The sequence below is a fragment of the Narcine bancroftii genome, chromosome 1, assembly GCF_036971445.1.
Source record: "Narcine bancroftii isolate sNarBan1 chromosome 1, sNarBan1.hap1, whole genome shotgun sequence".
Classification (NCBI taxonomy): domain Eukaryota; kingdom Metazoa; phylum Chordata; class Chondrichthyes; order Torpediniformes; family Narcinidae; genus Narcine; species Narcine bancroftii.
The window spans coordinates 102,104,607-102,129,629 of NC_091469.1; the positions used below are offsets into that span (position 1 = coordinate 102,104,607).

Sequence of the window (25,023 nt, forward strand, 5' to 3'; positions counted from 1 at the left end):
CAGCACAGGTTAGATTGGGAGTAATATTTCACTACAGTCCGAAAAAAACATGCAGGAAAGATCTGAGTATGTCGTTGTTGGGTGTTAGAGAGAGGCAGCGGGTGGGTGGGATCTGACACAGAGAGTTGGCTTATCAGTCATAGTCAGATTTCAGATTTATTGTCAGAGTGCATACATGACATCACATACAACCCTGAGATTCTTTTTATCTGCGGGCGCGGCAGAATTACCACTAATTGGTAATGCAAAAAATAAACTGTACACAGCATAAACGAGTAAACAAATAAAAGAACTGTAAACAGATAACGAGTGTAAACAAACTGTGCAGTACAGAGAAAACAAAAGAAAATCAATAAAATTCACAATTAAGAGTCCTTAAATGAGTCTCTGATTGTCGTTGTGGAGTCTAATGGTGGAGGAGTAGCAGCTGTTTCTGAACCTGGATGTGTGAGTCTTGTGGCACCGATACCTCCTTCCTGATGGCAGCAGTGGGAACAGAACATATGCTGGGTGGTGTGGGTCTTTGATGATTGCTGCTGCCCTCCGATGGTGGGGTTCCCTGTAGATGCACTCAGTAGTGGGGTGGGTTTTTTCTGTGATGTCCTGAGCTATGTCCACAACCTTCTGGAGGGCTTTACACTCAGGGATATTGGAGTTCCCATACCAGACTGTGATGCAGACAGTCAGCACACCTTCCATGGCAGAGTGAAGCAACTCCTAAACCCCTTCCTAGACACATATACACACATACTCACTCACAGACACTCACACTCTCACACACACTAACTCACACACTAACTCCCACAGAGCCAATATTTTTCTTGATTGGCACCTCCTTACTGCAAGAGGGATAGATGGGGCTGAATTTGTCAGGTGTGTCTAAGAAGGATTCCTGATACAGTATGTGGACCAGCCATACTGAATCTAATTCTGGGTAATGAACCTGGTCAGATGGGGGACCATTTTGATGAGAGTGACCACAACTTCCTGAGCTGTGGTAAAGGATAAAAGTAGACAAAATGGTAAAGTGCTAAATTGGGGAAGGGCTAATTACAATGGGATGAGGCAGGAACTGGTGAGAGTAAATTGGAAACAGATGTTCAAGGGAGAAAGTGCAGAACTAATATGGAGGAAGTTTAGGGATCACTTGTGGTGGGTTCTGTCACATTTGTGGCCCGAAATGTGAAGTTAATAAAACATCAAACACAAGTTTTATCATGTAAACTTCTCAGTGTCTTTATATTTTCCAGTTTCCTTTGTTCTCCTGCTTGTGCTCTTATCTCTCTCTCATACCACATGACTTCCAGTACATCTCATATATATTCATTATCATGACATCCCTCCTTTAATCAGAAATAAACTTTACCTTCACTTACCAATATCCCTCGGAAACCTACAAACATCGTAACTAATGGTAATACTATAACTCAACTACATAAAATTTACTTCCTACAGCACTCATACATGCACTTTATGATATAAGATTAAATACTGTCCCAAAGTTCTTATTAAAACTATGGCACAAAGTCTTCGTATCGTTTGGGCACTTTCCGGTTTCGTTTCGGCCTGCCTGCGATATTGTCGTCGCTTCTCGGTTGTTCACTCTCAGCGTCGGACATACTGCTCGCCACGGCTTCGGGTGTTTCTGGCGCTCTAGTCACTTCATCAGGAGTGCTGGTAACTGCCTCTGGAACATCATCAGGTCTCTCAGTTTCAGCATCTCGTATTGGCCTTTCAACCTCTTCGCTCGATGTATCTCTGGACTGGTACCTTTTTAAACCTGATACATTTCTCTTATACAGGACTCCAGTCGGAGACTTGACTGTCACCATACTGCCACTTCTGGATACGACAGTATAGGGTTGATGGTAATAAGGTGTGTCTAGCTTACCACCAGTTTCATGCCTCACTAGAACATTATCTCCTGGCATGATGTCTGAGTACTTGGCTCCACGTTTCGAATCTGTGTACAGCTTTGCTGCACCTTTCTTTTCAGCATCGTGGTCCCTCATCTCCTGGTCGTCTCGGATTTCCTTTATTTCTGGCATTTTTGTGCGGATTTTTCTCCCAAAAAATGCTTCTGCAGGACTTTTTCCAGTGGTTGCATGAGGCGTTGCTTGATAGACAGCTACATAAGATAGAAATGCTTCTCGCCAATTTTGTCCTTCTGCGTGTGCAATCCTCAATCGTTTTTCAATGGACTGATTTTGTCTCTCTACTTCTCCGTTGGCTTGCGGCCATTTCGGAGTTACTTTATGATGGTGGATACCTGTGGTCCTCATGTATTCCGCAAATGTCTCTGAAATGAATTGTGGACCATTGTCAGAGTATAATGTAAACAGGTAATCCATATCTTGCGAATATCTCTGCTAACGCTTGTATTGTTTTTTCAGTGGTTGTGGACTTCAACACCACGTACTCATAGTATCTGCTGTAGTAATCTATCACTACCATAATTGATTCACCCGTCGGTAAAGGTCCAAGAAAATCAACAGCTACGTCGATCCATGGTCCTGTCGGGAGTTGCGTACTCCGGATCGGTTCTGGCGGATTACTCCTACTTGTGATTTGACATCCGTGACAAGTTTTAACAAATTTCTCTGCGTCTTTATCACAACCTGGCCACCATACCTTGGTCCTGAGGTTTTGCTTGGTACCAACAATACCTAGGTGTCCTTCATGCGCTAAGGATACGATCTTCGGTCTCAATCTTTGCGGTATCACCAATCTGCAACCTCTTAATACACACTGTCCGATGCAACAAAGTTCGTCTCTAATGGGAATGTAAGCCTTGTGAGTACACTTGTCCCATTGTCCACTCTGTATGCATTCTCTTACTTCCATCACGTTCTGGATCACGTTCGGATTCTCTCTCGACTTTCTTCGTTGTCACAGCTTTCGGTGTTGACTGAATAGCTACGAAGCGTACAAAGCTCTCTGTTTCTGTTCCCAATTCTGACTTGGATTGTGGACCACCATCCTTCACCAATCTGGACAGCGGATCTGCAATGTTTGTTTTCCCTGCAATGTGGATTACTTTATATTTGTAGGGTTGTAGTCTGAGTACCCATCTCTCTATTCTGGCACATGGTTTGGATCTAGGTGCATAGATCACCTCTAATGGCTTATGATCTGTGATGAGTTCAAATTCAATGCCGTATAAATATGCATGGAACCTCTCACAGACCCATACAAGTCCGAGTGCTTCTTTCTCTGTCTGAGAGTATCTTCTCTCCACATCTGATAACGATCTGCTGGCATAGGCAATGATTCTTGGTCCTCCATCATTCATCTGGACCAACACGGCTCCTAAACCAACCGGGCTGGCATCTGCTATGACTTTGGTTGATGCCGCCGGATCGTAATATCCAAGAGTTTTTGCATCTGTCAGGCTTTGCTTCAGCGCTGTGAACGCTTTCTTCTACTCAGATCCAAAATGAAATGGAACACCTTTCCTGGTTAGTTTCCTTAGTGGTTCTGCCACTGTAGCGAAATTAGGAATGAACTTTGCACAAAAATTAACCAATCCCAGGAAACCCCTCACCTCTGTTGCGTTCTGAGGTGCACGTGCCTCTGCAATAGCTTTCACCTTGGCCTCTGCAGGGTTTAGTCCTTCCCGTGTAAGTCTGTGTCCTATGAAGTCCATTTCTGACACACCGAACTGGCACTTGTTTCCATTCACGGTAAGGCCTGCCTCCTGTAGTCTAGATAGCACACGCCTCAACCGTTTGTCATGCTCTTCCTTCGTTGGTGCATGGACTATGATGTCGTCAGAAATGTTGGCAACTCCAGGAATGCCTTGAATCACTCGGTGGATTTCATACTGGTAGATCTCCGAAGCTGCATTAATTCCAAATGATAGTCTCTTGTAACGATACAATCCACAGTGAGTCACAAATGTTGTTACATCTCGGGAACCTGGATCCAGCTCTAATTGATGATAGCCCCATTTCAGATCAATTTTTGAGAATACCTTGCTGGTAGTTAGTTCTTGAAGTACTTCCTCCACTGTTGGTATAGGGTGTCGTTCTCTAATTATAGCTTCATTGGCCATTCTCATGTCAACACATAGTCTTAGGTCACCCTTTGGTTTGGGCACAATCACTACAGGACTGACCCATTGTGTCGAATGTTCCACCGGTTCAATAATGTCTTGTTCGATCAATTCTTTAATTTTGGCTTCGACTTTCCCACGAAGTCCAAACGGAGTTCGGCGCATTGGTTGTGCCTTGGGTTTGACCGTTTCATCTACCACTAGCTTCAATTGTCGCCCTTTCAGCTTTCCTACTCCTTGGAAGACTGCGGGGAATTCTTGCTTCATATCCTCGTATGACTGAATTGAATTGACACAAGCTCCAATATGAAGTATTGCCAGGTCTTGCGCTGTGCTTCTACTCAGCAATGGTTCTCCCCTCTCTTCTATGACCATAAACTCTGCTTCGGTGTACTTATCTCCAGCTTCAACAGTTGCAGTAAAACATCCAATGGTCTGCAATGGCTTGATTGCTGTGTATGGATACAGTTTCTTGGAACACTTCTTTGAGGTACAGATGATCTTTTTTCCTTTTCAACTTCTCCCATAAATGTCGATCAATCACATTACTGTCACTGCCTGAGTCTACAATGACCTGCACTGTCACTCCACCAATGATCACTGGGACCTTCTCATGACGTATCTCATTCAACGTAAATTGGTAACAACTCTGTTCCTCCTGGGTATCATCATCGTCACCGTCTATCTGGCGAATGGTATCTTTCTTTCCAGGATACTTTCCTTTCCCCCAGGCTTTGCCTTTGGAAGTTGTACTCTTCCTCTTCTGGTCTGCATTGGACTTGCTTTTGCACTTCTTTGCAAAGTGGTCTTTACCTCCACACTTTCTGCAAACTTTGCCTTTGGCCGGGCAATATGGGTCTTTTCCAAAGTGACCTCGGTTTCCACATTGATAACACTCCACGTCCTGTGTCGACGTATATCTTGGATGGTTATGGCGATGTGAGAGCCTCTTAATTTGCTGGCTTGTGTTGTCTTTCAGGGTCATGGTATGAAATTGCCCTTCAACAGCCTCTAATGCAGCAGCAATAGCTAAAGCATCGGTGAGTTCCAACTCACTCCCTCTTTCCAGTAGACGTCTTCTGAGTTTATCTGATCTGCAGTGCTGTACGACTTGATCCAGTAATTGGTTGTCCAAATCAGCTGGCATGTAATTGCATCCAACAGCTAGCTGGCGTAGTCTCGTCACGTACTGAGCAATTGTCTGGCCATCTTCTTGTCTCGTTCTCCGAAACAAATGGCGTTGAAATGTAGCATTCGGTGTCACTACATAGTGTGCATTTAATGTATCTACCGCTTTCCGGTATTCATCCTTCCTTCCAGTATTCAAAAGTGTCTTAAATGTTTCCCGAACTGCAGGTCCAGCAGTGAAAAGAAGTAACGTCCTTCTCTGCGCTTTTTGTTCAACTGTACCGGTATCTAGAAATAGGCCACGACTGTCGGCGTAGGATTCAAATTCTTCCAGCCATGCTTTCCACTTCACACTTACAGTGCTTGCATAACCAGTCGGGTCAAAATGAGCAATTCCACTATGTGTTAGAAAGTCACCGTCTGCCCCAGCCATGAGGAAATATTCCAGCCCCAAAAGTACTGAGTCAAAGAGAAAATTCTTATCACCTTGAAGTTGTCTGTAATCCTCTGTAATCTTGTTTAGTCTTTAATTTTCTTCAAGCTTCTTTCACCCTCGTCGCCAATGTCACATTTGTGGCCCGAAATGTGAAGTTAATAAAACATCAAACACAAGTTTTATCATGTAAACTTCTCAGTGTCTTTATATTTTCCAGTTTCCTTTGTTCTCCTGCTTGTGCTCTTATCTCTCTCTCATACCACGTGACTTCCGGTACATCTCATACATATTCATTATCATGACAGGTTCAGGATAGGTTTGTCCCACTGGACAAGGATGGTAGGACAAGGGAACTATGGTTGACAAAACAGGTGAGGCAGCTAGACAAAAGGAAGAAGGAAGGATATATTAGATAAAGGAAGCAGCAAACAGGAAGGACTTATGAGAAGTATATAGTACCTACGAAGGAGCTTAAAAAAGGACTTAGGAAAACTCAAAGACGGCATGAGAAGGCCTTGGCATGCAAGATTAAAGAATCCCAAGGTGTTCTATGTGTATGTGAAGGACAGAAGAATGATGAGAATGAAGGTGGGGCTTAGTGGATAATGGAGGCAACACAAGCATGGAGGTGAAGGAGGTTGGGGAGGTCCTAAATGAATACTTTGCTTCAGTATTCACAAGACAAAAGGACCTTGACCAGGGTGAGGTCGGAATAGAACAGGCTAGTGTGCTGGACAGTGTTGAGGAAGTGTTGGATCTTCTTAAAAACATGAAGATTGATAAGTCCCCAGGGCCAGGTGCAATATACCCAGGCTACTGTGGGAAGTGAGAGAAAAGACAGCTGGAGCAGAAGCTATGATCTTTGAGTTCTCTTTGGCTGCAGGGAAGGTGCCAAATGATTGGAGAATGGGAAATGTAGTCTCATTGTTTAATAAAAGTAATAAGGAGAATTCTGGGAATTATAGATCGGTGAGTCTAATGTCAGTGGTGTGCAAACTAATGGAGAGGATTCTTAAGGATAGGATCCAAGAGCATTTGAAGAAGTACAGTCTACTCAAGGATAGTCAGCATGGCTTTGTGAAGGGAAGGTCATGCCTCATGAGCCTAAATGAGGTTGTTTGAGGAGATAACTAAATAAATTGATGAGGGTGGAGCAGTAGATGGATTTTAGTAAGACATTTGACAAGGTCTCCCATGAGAGACTAATCCAGAAAGCATTGCAGCATTGGATCCATGGAACCTTGGCTGTGTGGATAAAATAAATGGCTTGATGTAGAAAGCAGAGAGTAATAGTGGAAGGAAGGTATTCTTCCTGGAGGTCAGCAACTAGCGGAGTACCGCAAAGATCTGTTCTGGGATCCCTGGTCTTTGTGATTTTATAAATTACTTAGATGAAGAGGCTGAAGGATAGGTCAGGAAGTATGTGGATATGAAGGTTGGAGGAGTTGTGGATAGACTGAAGGTTGTCAAAGGTTACAAGAGGATAGAGACAGGATGCAGAGTTGGGCAGATGGAATTCAATCTGGATAAGTGTGAGGTGATGCATTTTGGAAGGACAAACCAGAAGGCTGAGTTCTCAGTTAATGGTCGGTTACTTAAGAGTGTGGATGAACTGAGGGACCTTGGGGTCCAAATCCATACATCCCTCAAGGTCACCACACAGGTTGATAGGATAGTTAAGAAGGTCTATGGGATGCTGGGCTTCACTAATAGGGGGATTGAATTCAGAAGTGGAGAGGTCATGTTACAACTCTACAAATCTCTGGTGAGACCACTCTTAGAATATTGTGTTCAGTTCTGGTCACCTCCTTACATGAAGGATGCTGAAGCTATGAAGAGGATGCAGAGGAGATTTTCCAAGATATTGCCTGGATGGGAAAATGAGTCTTATGATGCAAGGTTAGCAGAGCTGCAACATTTTTCTTTGCAGTGGAGAAGGATGAGAGGAGATCTGATAGAGGTCTGCAAGATTATGAGAGGTGTAGAAAGGGTGGACAGCCAGCGCCTGTTTCCCAGGGCAGGAATAGCAAACACCAGAGGACATGAGTACAAAGTGAAGGGAGGGAAGTTTAGGGAAGACATTAGGGGTAAGTTTTTCACGCAGAGCTGTGTGTGCCTGGAATGCCATTCCAGGGATGGTGGTTGAGTCCGAAACACTGGGGACATTTAAGAGACTCTTAAACAGGCACATGGAAGAAAAATAGAAGGTTATGGGGTAGGGAGGGTTTAGTACTTTTTTAAAGGAATATATGGATGGGCATAACATCGAGGTTCGAAGGGCCTGTATTGTGCTGTCGTGTTCTATGTTCTAAAACACATGAGAAGTGTAAGAGTACAATGCACTAGGTCTGGATCCAAGAACTGTCTGGAAGCGAAGCACCATCTGAGACAAAGCAGTCTGCTTCACAGATCCACATCATTCCCTCCATCGCCACTGCACAGCGGCTGCAGTGTGTATCATCTACAATATTTATTTATCTTGGCTACTCCAAACATCACATCCCAAACTCATATTTCCCTTCGAGTTAAATACCACCCTGACTCAGAACACATCGCTGGTCTCACTGGGTGAGAAAGTTGGCAGCATTTTACCACCCTGTGGAGAACAAGCAGGAATGGGCAATGAATTAATCCAGAAAGCGAGACCATCAATAACCCTCCCTTCTGTGGTTCGCTGTTATATTTACATTTATTCCTCTCCCACGCATTCCCTTGGAATGTTTGACGATCAATGCGGCACCATTCGTCACGGCGCGGAAAGAGTGGGCGATCTGGGAGTCACAGAGATCTTCGGAGGGAGGGAAGATTGAAGTGCCGGCCCCAGCGCTCGGCATGGATATAACTTGGGGATCAGGCAGGAGAGACGCAGAGGGGGATAGAGGCACAGGATCGCCGGGCGGGCGGACAGACGGAGACAGAGAGCCCCAGCCGCTGACACCCGGAGCCGAGAGAGACGGAGGCCGAAGCCCAGCCGCTACCGATCCCGCACATGTGCCGCAAGCCCTCGGGTCCCCGTGAGGCGCTGCCCCGGGCGCCACTCCGACCGCAGGCCGAGATCTTCACCTGGGAGCCGGCGCAGCTGAAGACGAAACCCCGCCGCCAGCCCGTTAGGACCAGGCGGTCCCGACGGGTGCTGTACCCGGCCACGGTCCGGCGCTACCTGCCTCCCCGGGAGCGCGACCAGCCCCGGCGCTCCGGGAGCGGGCCTGGACTTCCCTCAGGGTCCTGCAGACCCGGGTACCAACTATAGCCGCGGCCCGCCCGGCGAATGGGAGCACACCCCGAGCCAGGGTGTCCAGGCCGCCCGGAGTCCCGAGTGGGGATGGCTTCCCTGAGCCGTATGAGACCAGGGTCCGGGAGGCAAGTGATGGACAACCCCGGAAAATGAACTGATTTATATGTTTGTTTATTTACTTATTTATTGGGTCGTTTATTTATGAGTCACTGAAGCTCGTTGCGCGCGGAATTAACCCCAAGCGGATCATCAAAGGGGCCGAAATCACAGGGGTCTCTCTTTCCTCTTCTGACAACATTCACGGGGAACAGGGCACAAGGAATTGTCGAGGACGGGACCCTTTCTATCAGCCAACTGACCCAACTTCCATGAGAAGGAGGTATAGGAGCATCAGAATCAGGACTGCCATGCTTCCCGCAGAGGGAGTGAGATTTATGAACAGTATCCTGTAATCGAGTAAACTCTCTCTAAATATTTATATATATTTATTTTAAATTATTTCTTTATGCATATATGTTATGTGTTGTGTATATGTGTACAGCGCGGTCGATTCGACATGTTCTACTGTATTTGTCCAAACAGGTGGTAATAAACCTGAACTTGGAAAACTCAAAGGTTCGCGTGTCTCAGTGATGTAGGAGCGCGGACGGGCTCCGGGGCAAAGACCGCCCTCCAGAAGCCGAGGGAGATGTGTCGCTGGAGGCAGCCCGCACCAGCGCAGGGGACGGGGAGCCGAGTTCCAGTGTCCGTTCGCCCAGTCAACACATCCATGGTCGGTGGGACTGACACCCTCCACACACAGACAGATCTGTGTACATGACCCCCCCCCCCCCCCAACACATACCGACACACCGTGTCCGCGTACTCCCCCACACATGCTCTTTGCGGTTTCATCTAACTGACCCTCACAGCGTCTGGATCTATAATCAGAAAGGTGGGCAATTACCTCACTCGTTTCCTCCTTTACTTTTCTCAACTGAACATCTATTTAAGTGGTTTCTGTCACTTTGATTTGCCCTCGAGGTCTTTCCACTTCCCTCTCGCGACCAAAAAAATTCCAATTATTGTGGAGGGTGTAGAGTAAATAGGATTTCTCAAAAGAGGGAGAGACTTGAGATGAAGACGCCGGGTCTGTTTTCAAGTAAGCTTCTTAACAGGTTAAAAGACTGGGTTGGGAAGGGATGGTAAATCATATTTAAAATCCGTGGCTCCAGAATAGTTCATGGAGACAAAGAACCTGCAAGGAACAGGCCTGTTTCATCGTGTCCCTGCCTTCTATGCCATGGGAATTCGAATGCTCAAGGTACTAATGGAACTCATTTGCAAGGAATCTGTTATTTTTAGGCATGCTCTGGTTTATTACTAATTTCATGATTATGGCCTATTTTGAATCCATTCAGTAACTGAATGAATCTGCCTTTTCTTTCAATCCAATTTCTTTTTTTTAAGGAATGGGAAGTTCCACCAGCAAAATTTTAAGGGACTGCTTGCTGTTAGTGTTGGATACCTATAGCGAAAGTATAGACTAGAGCGAAGTGAATGAATTCATTGCGTTTGTTGCTGACTGACAGTGTGTGCTACATTGGTGCCATCTATCGAGCCGCTTACTTCGCGCGGTCCAAATGAAAGCTAGTGCTAATCTCTCGGTCAGTTAATGTTCTCCGGTTTTGTTCATTAGAGTTAGGCAAGCGTTGATTCTGACATTTGTTAAGGGTCGCTGACATGTCGGGACGTTATCACGAAATGGTTACATTACAGCAGCGGTGATTTTTTTTGTTATGGGTTACATACAGAAAAATATAAGGAGCCACGGGCCAAATAATATAAAGTCCGGCAGTTTTCAACCTGTTAAACTGCAAGAGAAATTGAGTTTTTAGTCCAGAAAACTCCGTGCCATCGAAATAACTACGACACTACAGACAGTATTTGCTACTTTTAAATTTAATTTAAATGAATACAATAAATCTTATTCAAAAAGCTGTGCAAAACAAAAAAGCTTGGTGCAAAATAAGAACAGAAGAAAAGATCAAGAAAAGGACAAGACAGTCTCCAACATTCCTTCGCAATTCTCAGTGAATACAGTTCATGGCCCAAGTGTCCACCTTAATGATTATGATCCAATGTGTAAATCTTAGAAAGGCTATTAAAGTTAACAGATTCCTTGCAAATCAGTTCCACCATGTTTAATTAACTGGAGTAAATGGTTTTTTGTATATTTTATTTGTTTTTTCTATAAATATACAGAGAAAAACTCTCCAATATTATATGTATTATACAACTTTTTATTTCCAAAAAACAAGCAAAACAACCTCTTCCTGCCTTTAACAGTATAAATCCACACGCCGTCTATATGGGGAGGTCACTTGAATTTATACTTTAGCAGCATTTATTATTATATTTATGATTACAATTGATCCAAATATGGCTGCCATATCTTAATAAATATGTAATATTTGTTAAGTTGTATGTAATTTTTTTTTACATAGGTATGCAACTATGCATCTTAACAGTCCATTGTGCTATATGTAGAGGGAGTTGGATTTCCAAGTCATTGCAATAAATTTCTTAGCCAACTGCGAAGGCTATTTTAACAAATTAAATTTGGAATTTAGTTAGTTTATTACGTATTTCAATGAAGTTTCCCAAAAGATAAAGCTCCAGGTACCCGTGAAGGCCATGCCTGTTAACCTTGTTAATATTTCAGTAACATGCTGCCAGAAAGGTCTCACCTCCGCACACGATCACGTAGCATGTAAGAATGTTCCTATTTCTATCCCACACCTAAATCACATTTCCAACATTTCAGATATTGATTTATGCAACCTCTGTGGTGTGAGATATAATTGGTGTATGAAATTATATTGAACTAATTTGCATCTTGCATTTTTTTTTGCTTTTCAGGACTTTGGCAAGTCTTTTTTTTCCAACTTTATTTAAAAATTTCAAAAAAAACTTATACAAAGTACGCAATATAAAAAGGCACCACCCTCCCCACCCACCCTCAGCATACCCAGCAAGGGGAGCAATAAAAAACATACAACACTTCAAGATATTACTAAACCCATACAATTCAAATAAGGTGACCACATCTTAATAAAAAAAACATAATTATATTATGTTCTCCATATAAATACAAGATTTCAACTCATTATTGCCAATGAATTATATTCACCTCAACCTCATCCTTCCATGAAACAGCCACGCATTTACGCGCTACCACCAATGCTCGAGGAAGAAAAGCTGTCTGAAACTTATTCAACCCCAAATCAGTAAGTAGGGCATTACTACCCAACAGGAAAATTTTTGGATCTAATAGAAATTTCCTAATTCTTTGCCAAAATGGTTGAACCTTTTCACAAAACCAAACTGAATGTAAAAATATTCCTACACATACTCCACATCTAAAACACATTTCTGAATGACTAAATCCATATTTTTTCAATTTCTCAGGGGTCAGATACAACTGATGCAAAAAATTATAATTAACCATACTATATCTTACATTAAGCAATTTAGTCACCCCCATCATGATACATAATCTCCCAATCAGCCTGATCAATATGACAAATCACTCTTATTTGGTCCTAGATTTATCTAAATTTATTTTATTCATTGTGTCTTGCAACAATGTGTACATCTCAGAAATAAAGCCCTTATTTAATGAATGAGAAATCAAGATCTCAAATTCTGTTAACTTAGGAATTTTCATCTCTCTTCCGAAATCTGCTAATCCCTTTTACAATAGATAACCTTTCCTTTAGAGAATGGGAGAGACAAGAAATTAAAAGAATAGAAAATTGTTTTTTTGGGAAATAATTTAACATTTGAACAGTTGAAGTACAAATATGGAATAACTCATGGTACAATGTTTGCATATCATCAACTGAAAGCTGATTTAAAGGATAAATTGGGAAACAGACTGAGATTACCAGACACAATGATAATTAAAAGATTTATAACAAACATGTACATTAAGCTGCAAGATAAGGAAAATTATGAAAAAAGCTATAAACCCAAACAAAAGTGGGAAAAGGATTTAGACATAAAGATAAAACAATGAAACGTGGGAAAAGTTATGTTCTGGAACTATGAAGAATATAATAAACACAAGGTTATGCATGATACAGTATAATTGGTAACACAGGTTATATATCACGCCCCAAAAGTTAAAAAAATGGGATCCAACATTATCAGATAGATGTTTTCGCAGTAAGAAGGAAATGGGATCAGATTAACTTGTAGGAGTGATTGATGGGGATTTTTTGAAATGTATTGATAAAAACAATGAGTAAAGCAGTTAAGTGAAAATGTTTTGGGAAGATCTAAATCAGATATTAAATAAAATCACAAAACATACCAAAAAGTCCAGAGATCTTTCTTCTAAGTAATATAAGTAAGGAATTAGGCCTCAAATTGGATAAAGAGCAAAAAAAGATTTATTATGATAGCCTTAGTAATAGCAAAAAAATGTATAATGTCAACTTGAAAAATAGAAGAGAGCATGAGAATACAGCAATGGTACATGGAAATGAATAAATGTATTCCATTGGAAAAAAATAACATAATTTAAAAAATAAAGTCACATTATTTGAACAAATTTGGGAACCATACATGGAACATTAAAGAGGGCTTGCCTCGGACCTCCACCCCCTAAAATGATAAGTAGACAAACGACTTGATCCAGTGTGTAAAAGTAGATGACACATATTTCTTGTTTATTTTTCATTGTGTGATGACATTGTTTTATGGTTTTATTGTATTGTATATGTTGAATATTTATTGCTTTTGGAGGGGGGTGGGAAGGTAGGGGGGAAAAAAGGGAGAAAATGCCACTGTGTATATTTAATGAGAAACATTTGTATATATTTTGGTTGATATGGTTCACAGTGAGAAAAATAAAAAAATATTTTAAAAATCTTAACCGCTTTACTCATTGTTTTTATCAATACATTTCAAAAAATCCCCATCAATCACTCCTACAAGTTAATCTGGTCCCAGTTGTCAGCATCTACAATCCACAAACATTAAATTTATTCAAAGTAAAAATATTGTATAAAATTATTATACAAAAAAAGAAAAAAAAAAGAATAAAAGAACTCCCCACCCCCCCCAAAAAAGGCAGAGATACTAGTATTACCATCCTCCATTTTACGGGTTGTGGTCAAGCCGCGAAAACACACGTAATCACCAGAAATCAACTAACATCCTCCGATGCCTGGGGGGAGGATGTTTTCCATTAAAACAACAATACTACCCCATACAAAATCTCTTCATCCAAAAAAAAGGAAAAAGAAAGGGAGTACATCCCCTTTTTATACATCAAAAATTCATTTCAGCAAGTCCTCTTGCACAAATATTTGAACCTTGGACAAGTCTTTAACATATTCTTCAGTCTGAACATAAATAGTAAAAAACACATTCTGCTGATTCTTCGACGGCAAGAATATATTCAACATGGCTGGATCGCGAAGAACGAATCTAGAACGTTTATCGTGTAAAGCTTTCTTTACCGGGTTAAACTCTTTTCTTCAAAAGAGCTCGACTCAAATCGGGATAAAAGAAAATCTTATCCCCTTTATAATTCAAAGGTCCACATTCTTTGGCTCTTCACTAAGCCAAGTATTTTCTCTCTATCTTGATCATTTAAAAATCGGATCAAAATAGAATGAGGTCTCCGATTCGGACCCGGTTTTGGCCTAACAGCTCTATGGGCTCTCTCAATCAAAATCTTATCTTCAATATTATTTTGCCCAAATATTTCCGCTATCCATTCTTGGGGAAAAAAAAATCGAATTACATCTTGTCGTTCTTTACCTTCAAACATCCTTACAATTTTGAGATTATTCCTTCTGCTGACATTTTCTAAACTATCAACTTTCTTAAGCAACTTCTCATTCATAGAAACCAAAGCAGTAACCAAATCTTCATTAACATTTGACCTTTCTGCAATATATTGTACTTCTTCACAGTCGTCTTGAATTTTTTCTTCCAATTTATCAACCCTTTGTGAAACATTATTTATCAATTTAGTCATATCAATTCTAATGTACTTTAGTTCTACAGTTAAAAATTTAACTGCATCTGAAAGTTTATCAATTTTGGTCTCAATTTTATCCATTTTCTTACTAAAAGTCTTTCCCTTGCCTTTAAATCCTTCTTCTTCTGGACTTGTCTCATCTTTTTCACTTGCAGAGTTGTTGGAGTCTTCCTCCACATTGAAAATATCTTTCCCTCTGTAACTAGAATGCTGGAGTGGCCCTTTAAAGGTTGTGGAGATTTTCTTTCAAACTTTTTCTTCTACAGCACACATGCGACTCCTAGTGCATGCATGGTATAATTTTACATTTTCCAGTGGTGCTATCTTTGCAGAGTGCCGCAGGGATGGCTCTGGAGGACAGTCCCTCACCAGGGGTATCTCCAATGGGTCTAGATTGAACTTCGACGGCCTGCTTCGAGGATAATGTAGGCCCAAATTCTCTCTCCTTTCTGTCGTCCAGTTTTTTCTTTTAGTGTGGTTTTTAAAACATTTTCCTTCTTTGGAGACATCTTTTTTCTTACTGATAAACACTTTAAAGTAACTTTAAAATAGTTTTTGTAACTTTAACTTTTCTCAATATGTAGTTTTTTTTGGTAAATTCCTTGGGAGTCAGTAGGTTGTGTGGTGTTCCTCATGACATCATATGATGTCCCCCCAAACGGAGTTTTGGACCAGACGATGGAGCAACAATCAGAGATCAATGTTGTAGTTTTGAAACTCCCCTGCTTCTGGACTGCCCGACCATGGGTGTGGTTCCAGCAAGCCAAGGTGAAGTTCGGCATTTGAGTGATCACCGAGCACAATACGCGCTACTTCTACATGGTCAACACACTCGACCAGGACACAGCAGCCCAGATTATCGATTTCCTCCAGCAGCCCCCAGAGCAAGGAATGTATGTGATCATCAAAGAGCTACTAACCCACACTCTCGGGCTCTCATAGCTCAAGCGCACTGCCTGTCTGTTGCATATCAACGGTTTGGGGGACAAGACCCCATCTGCCCTCATGAGCAACATGCTTGCTCTCTGCAATGGCCATACCTCCTGCCTGCTGTTCCAGCAAATATTCCTGGAGAGGCTGCTCATTGCGGAGGAGGATTTCGAGGACCCCAAAAAGGTGGCTGCCCAAGCAGATGTGCTACGGGCAGCAAAGAGGGACACCTGTGCTTCAATCGACCAGGTGATAACACCACGCCAATAATCCCCAGCCACGAGAAACACTGACTGGCCATCCAACTGATCATCTGACCGACCAAGCAAGATGCCCCACCAGTGAGCTGTACTGTTATTATCATCAACGGTGGGGCTCCAATGCCCAATGTTGCCGTTCCCCCTGCACATTCCAGAGAAATGCCCAGGCCAGCTGTCGATAATGCCTCCTACATACCAGGACTCGCTTTCGGGCCAATGCTTCTTACTGGACACCGGAGCACAATACAGCATCAACCCCCCCCCCCACGAGGCTCGCTGCAGCAAAATGGGCCGAGAACTCCGAGCAGTAAACTGCTCCAGTATCCTAACTTTCGGCATCCATTCCATGCTCCTCCGCTCTGGGAACCGCTGGTTCGCCTGGATGTTCACCATGGCAGCCGTACAACAACCACGTTTAGGTACCAACTTCCTGAGGGCCCACTCCCTTCTGGTGGACATCAAAGGGTATTGACTGATACATGTCTGGACATTCCAATCACTCGCCCCCAAATGCACCAAGCTCACCAACCCCCTCCTGCACTTGGGAAGTACTGCAACCAACAAGTTTGTCAAGATCCTGATGGAATTCCCCACCATCACCACACCTCACTTCCATTGGTCAGAACCCAAATATGGAGTGAAGGACTAGATCACGACTGAGGGCCTTCCCCTCCATGCCAGGGCGAGCCGCCTCCTCCCTGAAAAACTTAACTTGGCCAAGGACAAATTTTTGAAAATGGAGGAACTGGACATCGTGTGGCGCTCCAATAGCCCCTGGGTCTCATCCCTCCACATAGACACCAAGTCAGCGGGTGGCTGGAGGCTGTGCAATGACTAACGAAGCCACCATTCCGGATAGATATTCCGTGGACAATATCCTCATCACCAGCTGCAACCATAAAGACCACACTGCCCACCTGAGACAACTCTGCACCCACTTGAATGAGTTTGGGCTGACCATTAAGCCCGTGAAATGCCAATTCGGTCTGGACAACATCAACTTCCTGGGGCACAGGATTAACAGACACGGGGCTACACCCCTCACCAAGAAGGATGAGGCGGTCCAACATTTCGCTAAGCCACACATGGTAAAAGGGCTACAGGAATTCGACAGTATGATAAAACCTTTACTACAGGTTCATACCGACAGCGGCACACATCATGTGCCCCTTCTTTGCACTGATGGCAGGCAAGTCAAAAGACATTACTTGGGGCAAGGGGTCTTCCAGAGCATTCCAGTCCAAAGACACGCTGGCCAACACCACCCTCCTGGTCTACCCCAGACCAGTGGCACCGACTGCCCTGACAGTCGATGCCTCCAGCACAGCAGTAGGGGGTGTGCTGGAACAACTCATTGAGGGCCAGTGGCAACCCCTGGTCTTTTTCAGCAGGCACCTCTGCCTCCCAGAGCACAAATACAGCATCTTCCAATGAGAACTATTGGCACTGTTCCTGGTGGTGAGACATTTCCATTACTTTTTGAAAGGTCTGCATTTCAGGGTGTTCACCGATCACAAGCCACTGACTTTCGCCTTCCATAAGGTATCGGACCAGTGGTCAGCCTGACAACAGAGACACTTGTCTTATGTGTCCGAGTTTACCACAGACATTCAACATATTACAGGGAAAAACAATATGATAGCCGACACTCTGGCACTCCCTGCGATCGAGTCGGTACACACCCAGTCCCAAGCGGTCAACTACATGGCCTGCACCAAAGTGCAGCAGCAGGACCCTGAGATCCCATATATAGGACTGCCTCCACCGGCCTCATGTTGGAGGATGTCCACGTTGGCCCAGGTAACCTGACACTTAGCTGTGATGTTTCTACCAGCAGCCCCCGCCCCATCATTCCGACTGCATGGAGGCGCCAGGTTTTCAAGGGCATCCACAACCTGGCGCACCCCGCAATCCGCGCCACAGTCAAAATGGTGGCCACCAGATTTATCTGGTATGGCCTCTGTAAAGAGCTCAGCCAGTGGGTCAAGACCTGCACGAACTGTCAGTCCTCTAAAGTGCAGGTTCACACCAGAGCACCCACACCTAAACCAGCGTGGTGCAGGTTCAGCCATGTACACATTGACAGTGGGGTCGTTGCCAGTTTCCCATGGGGCAAGATACCTCTTGACCATGGTTGACTACTCCTCGAAGTGGCCAGAAACAGTCCCTCCCGCTGGCTGATACCACCACAGAAACATGCGCCAGGGCACTCTTTGACACATGGGTGCCCTGATTTGTGATCCAGAGCACTTAACCTCATACGGGGGGCACAATTCACCTCTGGGCAGCAGTGGCTAACTTTGTGGACACAGCTCCACTACACCATAGCATTTCACCGTCAGTCCAATGGGTTGGTGGAGTGCTTCCACAGGCGCCTTAAGGCATCCTTGATGGCCCAGCTCAAGGGTCTAAACTGGGTGGACAAACTGCCTTGGGTGCTGTTGGGAATTCATACCGTGCTGAAGGTGGACTTCAATGACTTGACATCAGAGGTGGTCTATGGCGCACCTTTGATCATCCCCCGAGTTGTTCCTCGCTCCCGATAAATGCCCGGAAGACCCTGCAGTGAACCTCGAGAACTTGCAGCAAAAACTGGGGTCATTGGTCCCGCGGCAACCCCCACCACATGGGCAGCCCAGACAAATATAACGTCTCCAGGGACCTAAAGACTTGTTAGTACATATTCGTGAGAAGGGGCGCACACAGGCTGTCCTTACGAGGGGCCCCACAAGGTCGTTAGGGACAATGGTTCCAACTTCATCTTCGACATCGGTGGAAAGGAGGAAACTTTTACCGTTGACCATCTGAAACGGGCACATCTGCACTGTGATGAATTGCATATCAGCCTCACGACGCAGGGACAAGCTCCCTAAGGCTACAGACAATGGCCCAGTCACCGGTTCTTGGGGGGGAGGGGTCGTCTAATGGACCGCATGCAGAGACATGCACGCAGAGACAAAATTGCTGATGAACGCAGTGACTGCATAGATCTAGGGTGACACCAGCCATCGTCTCAGGTGACCTCCGCGCGGCAGGAATACGGGGAACTCTGGTGGGAACACCAGCCAATCCCAGGCCGGTGCTCCGATGAGGCATGCCCTGATGTCAGCGCCTGGGGCCCATATAAGCACGATGGCCAGAGCAATAAACTCATCTCGTTTTCCAAGGATTTGGTGTGTCATTCTTCTCTACGCTCACATGTGCTACAACACTTCCAATTACACTGGATAATAAAGATTTTGCTTCCTGAACACTTATTTTATAGATTTTGAGCTGCTGATCATGAATATCACCGCAAAACTTTCCTATCACAAACTATTTTTTATGATTTCCTGTCACATCTTCAGTCTACTTCAAGCATATAAATCCATGAAGTGCAACATGCCATTGAAAATTAATTTTCTGCATTTCCACTTGGACCTTCCTCCCTGCTGATCCTGGTGCAATGATGAACATGGTGAAAGGTTTCATGAAGACAATGCGACCACGGGAAAGTGATATCATGGCAAGTGGAATCCATCAATGCTGGCCGACTTTTATTGGACACAAGAGGCATCACATGAAAATCAGCAACAAAATGTGAACTTACACAGTGTGTCACCATCAGTACGCAAAAGGTTAATTTAATATTTTGCCAACTTCCTAAGTAATACAGTAAATCTGAAATTATATTTGTGTTCAGCTTCAAGTTGCCTATCATAATCCCCAATTTATTCTCAGGAAGCAAACCTTTTGAAAAAATGCTTCTGAATTTTGTTCTAGAGTTACACAATCAGAAAGTTCATAGTTAACTACAGATAAAGAGCCTTCAGCTGATTCCTCCAGCCCCAGTGGGCCATGGTTTTCTCCCATATCAGAAAGACAGTGACCTCAGGAAACACATAATGTGAAGGGTGGGACTTCTCAAACTTCAGCAGTGGCTTATATTACCCAAAAGTTGTTTACCTCAGATCTTATCTCTTTGAACAAATGATTTAATTATCTTCAAGGTCTCCTGACAGTCTGCAACCAACAAAAGACCACTGCATCTCTGGGCCTCATGGTGGAAGTTGGATAATGTCTACTGATTCATACGCATCCCTGGGCCCCATAGTGTAAATTTAGATAATGTCTTCCTATTCAACTGCATCCTGGGCCCCATAGTGGAATTTAGGTGTGTCTACTAAATATGCATCCTGGGCCTCGTAGTGGAATTGAGATGATGTCTTCTGACGCAACTGCATCCCTTCTTGCATCAGCTGGTCTAGGGCCCCATGGTGGAATTTAGATTATGTCTCCTGATGCAACTGCATCCCTTCTTGCATAAGCTGGTCTAAATCCTCCATTACATTCCACCCCTTGGTCGCAGCCTGTCACTTACGAGACCTAACAAGCATTTGAGTACAGAAGGAGCGAAAAAAAGAAACTAAAACTATAATAAGCACAAAAATAAGCAATAATGGGAGCAACCAACGGAGAATATTGTGGCCCAATCCCCCAAATGTACCAGTTAACCATGAAAAAGGATTCCAACCAAGGCTCAAACTATCATTGTGGGCCACAATACCCAGACGCTGGAGCTCACGAACAGATTTTGAAACATGTTGAACAATATCAGATACATTAGTGGATACATCGGGAACATATGAACAACATTCAGAACCGACAACAGCACACGTGCCACCCTGTTTTGCTAAAAGAAAATCCAGGGCCATACGATTCTGTAAAGCCACTGTCCTGACAGCAGAGAGCTCGTGATTAAGGTCATTAAGGCCCTGACTGACAGACGAAAGGGCGAAGGATGTCTCATTGGCAATAGAACTCATCAGATCATATAATTTGTGAACCTCTTGGGAAATACGAATAACTCCATAACCTGGGATCAAGGCGCCAAAGAAAATCTCGGCACCTGAGAGGGCACGTCTATGCCGAAGAACAGGGGACATACGCATAAGCGAGGGATGATCCTGTAAACGGGAAATATGATGCAGGTAGGGAACGGTGTATGCCAAATAGCAGCAACCACCCCAGGTAAGCGGTAACCATGCAAAGGCACGAGACCCACAAACCCAATAGGTCCCGTTCATAAGGTGCTTGGAAATAAAAGGGGAATATGCCAGACAGTCACTGTATCCCAATGCATCAGCAGGCTTATCGGAGAACTTACAAAAGCAGATAGAGCCCTTCACATGTTGAGAAATAATAAAATAGGGGCGCGTGATATTATAAGGTGGGGTAGAAATATGCCATCCTTGAAAAATACCTAAAATTTCACTTAGACTAAAGAACCGGGCCTCCTCAGGCACAGGCTTATTAACATCAATGTGAACCCTGCCTTTGGAGGGATCAAAATATTTCCAGGCAGCAACCTCCTTTCGGGTGAAAGGAATGGGGATCATGGGAATGCCTGTACCGGTATGCAAAGGGCCTATGGTACAAATCCAACAATCAGATATATTCATCGGTGAGCGTACGCATAGGAAACATGGAGAAAGGAATTTTCGGACAAATCTGAAGGAATATTAGATGGTGAACTAGACAACCAACCCTCCACAGAACCGGAATCCTCCCACCACTTAGCGACAGGCGGTGCAGAGTTATTACAAGACAAAAAGTGGGTACAAAAATGACCATCACAGAAGTAGGGATGGACTCCTTCAGTTGGTCCATCCACAAACAGAATAAAGGATCCGTGACCGGCAATAACATATTTATATAAGCTGCACTTGAGGCGAGTGATCGAGTTGGTGTAATGCATCGGGCCATGTCCCCCATGGGCAACTCCCTCGGAACGTCCTCGACATTACAAATCCAATTGCTGGCATCAAAGCAACTGTTAAGCCAGATCAGCAGGAGCACAAGACGGAGGATCTGGAACAAAAAAGCCTGACATATGTCACTCACGATGCCGTAAGCATTCGGTATTTAAACAAACTAAATCATCCTGTCCCTCAATAGCAACCCACCGAGTGTTACTCTGGGCAGGTGTCACTATTTCCCCTTTTACAGGAGGGCCACTACCTGATGGTGCCACCCATACCTTTTGTCCGGCATTCTCTGGCTCGGGAATGGGGGAAATTACCGTTTTTCCTCTGGAATAGGCTGTAGTTCAGAAGCGTGAAGCAGTCGGTGGAAAGGTGTACCTCCCTTCAAAGGGCAATGATTCAAATTGTCGACTGCCTGCTGCAGCACATGGTACCACCCCTTCAGGGTCCCCAGTGGTGTTAACAAACGAATTTGTTCCTTCAGTAAGCCATTCATTCGTTCAACTAACCCGGCAGCCTGTGGGTAATAAGGAATATGGTGGACCGATAAGATACTGTTGTCAGTTGCCCAATCACAGATTACCTTCCCAGAGAAGTGTGAGGCATTATCAGACTGAATTTCTTCTGGTACATCATAACGAGAAATTAAATGGTTTAGTCCTTGGATATTGCTAGCTTGGTCAGCTGTCTTGGTGGGAAAAGCAAAAATCAGGCCCGAAAAGGTGTCAACCATTTCTAGGACGTAACGTTTACCCATACAGTCTGGCATGGGGCCTATGTAATCAATTTGCCAGACCGCAGCTGAGCGATCTCCCCATCTTATTCGGTCATGCGGACCAGGAGGAACGGTGCGGGACTTCACAAGCTGGCATGCTGGGCATGTCCGCACGACCATGCAGACATCGTCCTGATGGACGGGTAAGGCATGTGTACAGGCCCACATAGCTGATCCTTTCTCCCCCAAATGGCCACTCTGTTCGTGTGCCCATCGAGCCAGGGGGACAATATCGGCACGGCTGATAGTGGCAAGCTGATCTGCTACTGCATTATGTTGTGCCATGTTCGTCGTCGCATTGGTATGGGCATCAACGTGATATATGGTTATCTCACGATGATGGGAAGCATCCCACAACAACTGCCACAACTGTTTGCCCCATACTGGGCGGTCATGTATCAGCCAGTCGTTCTTTTGCTAATCAGGCATCCATACCACTAGTCCATTAGCCACAGCCCAGGAATCAGTAAACAAGTGAAGAGGGTGATCATGGGGGTCTAGTGGTAAAGTGACTGCCTTCAACTCAGCATACTGACTGGAGCCACCATCCCCCTCCTCCAATAAGTGAGTTCCTGACCTGGGATGGTAAGCCACTGCCTTCCACTTCTGCTTTCCTTGCACCCACCGGCTGCTACCATCAGTAAACCAGGCATCCTCTTGTTCTGCTGGAGTGAGCGAATTATATGGTTTACCCCACTGAACTGGTGAAGGGGGTAGGGGAGGGGGCAAGGTGGGTTCAATGTCCTCATGACGAGACGGAAGATCAGCCACCTGTTCGCGTATGCGGCCCACCCCTTCAGGCCCTCTGGTTGCACGACTCTGAATATACCACTTCCATTTAACAATAAAAGACTGCTGAGCCCGCCTGATCTTTAGATTAGCGTCATTAGCCAGGACCCAGTTCATTATTGGAAGTGCAGGTCGCAACTGAACATCTGCATCGCCTGTCCTTCTTTCAGTTTCCAGCAGGGCCCAGTAACAGGCTAGTAACTGTTGTTCAAAAGCAGAATAACGAGTGGCAGCCTCAGGCATGGTATGTGACCAGAATCCCAGGGGGACTCGGCGGCTCTCTTGTTTTTGCCAGAGGCTCCAGGATGCCACATCATCAGTAACGGAGTTCGTAGGGGGTATCTGGGATGCGGGGAGCAATGGGCAGGGCCTGAAGAATAGCCTGCATGGCGGACTGGAATGCCCTTTCCTGATCGTCACCCCATACAAAGTCTGTTTTCATTCGGGTAACCTTATATAGAGGACGTAAAAGCAATGCCAAGTGTGGAATATGGCGTCGCCAGTATCCCAATAACCCCAGGAAACGCTGGGTCTCTTTTTTGTTAGTAGGAGTGGCCAAGACTGCGATCTTATTGCGAACTTTATCGGGAACCACCTGTTCTCCAGCATGCCACTGAATTCCAAGGAAGAGAACTGTCTGGGACGGGCCTTGTACCTTGGCGGGGTTAATGGCCCACCCTCTTTGCATCAGGGTATCTTGGACACTCTCCATACCTTCCTGTACCATCTCTTCCGTGGCCCCTTGGATCATCACATCATCAATATAATGGTGAATTGAGAGGGAAGGCTATACTAGCAATGTCTCCAAATCACAGGCAATTAGGCTGTGGCAAATAGTGGGAGAGTGTACATAGCCCTAAGGGAGGCGGGTGAAGGTGTACTGGCGCCCCTTCCAGGTAAAGGCGAACTGATCCTGTGAGATCTCGTCTATAAGAATACTGAAGAAGGCGTTAGCGAGATCAATGACAGCATATCATGTTCCTGAGTTCCCAATGTTTTCAATAAGGGTGACAATGTCCGGAACTGCCGAAGCAAGTGGTGGGGCATGTTTGTTCAAAAAACAATAGTCAACTGTCATTCTCCAGGAGCCATCCAGCTTCTGGACCGGCGATGTTGCGGGCCTCACTACCCCTTCTTCTTGCAGAGCATCAATGGTGGCAGTAATCTCTTCCTGCCCCCCAGGGAGGCGATATTGTGGAATGCATACTGGTTTTGGGGGGGGAGGCACCATCACAGGATCCCACTTAGCCCGACCCACCACTAATCTTTTAGTAAGAGTCCGAATTCCAAATGCAAATCCCCCTTGGCTAGTATTAAGGGCCGTACCGGCCAACATGCCACTAGGGCATGTTGGGGAAGGGCCATCACCCACCGTGGCGTGGACTTTTATTACCTTCGCCAGGGTGATCGCTCCTCCCATCCCCTCTATTTGAAATGTTGGTCCAGTCCAGAGGTCAGGGTTACCCGGAATCACCGAGTGCTCCGCACCGGTATCAACCAAGGCCAAATATTGGCAGTCATTACCCCCACCCCAATGGACTGTTAACAGTATGTAGGGTCGTGGATCCCCGTGTATCCGCCGTATCTCAATGGAGTAGACACGGGGGCTCTGCCCACACCCTCATGCTTTAGTAG

At 44.7% G+C, this 25,023-nt stretch overlaps 1 protein-coding gene across 8 annotated transcripts in view; it reads right to left on the reverse strand.

Moving 5' to 3' along the window:
- Positions 1-25,023, reverse strand: part of LOC138761776 (endogenous retrovirus group PABLB member 1 Env polyprotein-like) — a 150,448-nt gene that overhangs the window by 107,283 nt on the left and 18,142 nt on the right. For 3 of the 8 annotated variants that reach the window (XM_069934509.1, XM_069934494.1, XM_069934520.1), the window contains one exon: positions 19,678-21,930. The exons of 3 other annotated variants lie outside the window; for them this stretch is intronic. In XM_069934509.1, the coding sequence (XP_069790610.1) occupies positions 20,433-21,521 (1,089 nt within the window). In that variant the 5' untranslated portion in view covers positions 21,522-21,930 and the 3' untranslated portion in view covers positions 19,678-20,432. Of the gene's footprint in view, positions 1-12,835; positions 21,931-23,176; positions 23,265-25,023 lie in introns of those variants that run through there. 2 more of the 8 variants (XM_069934503.1, XM_069934523.1) reach the window with 2 other exon arrangements.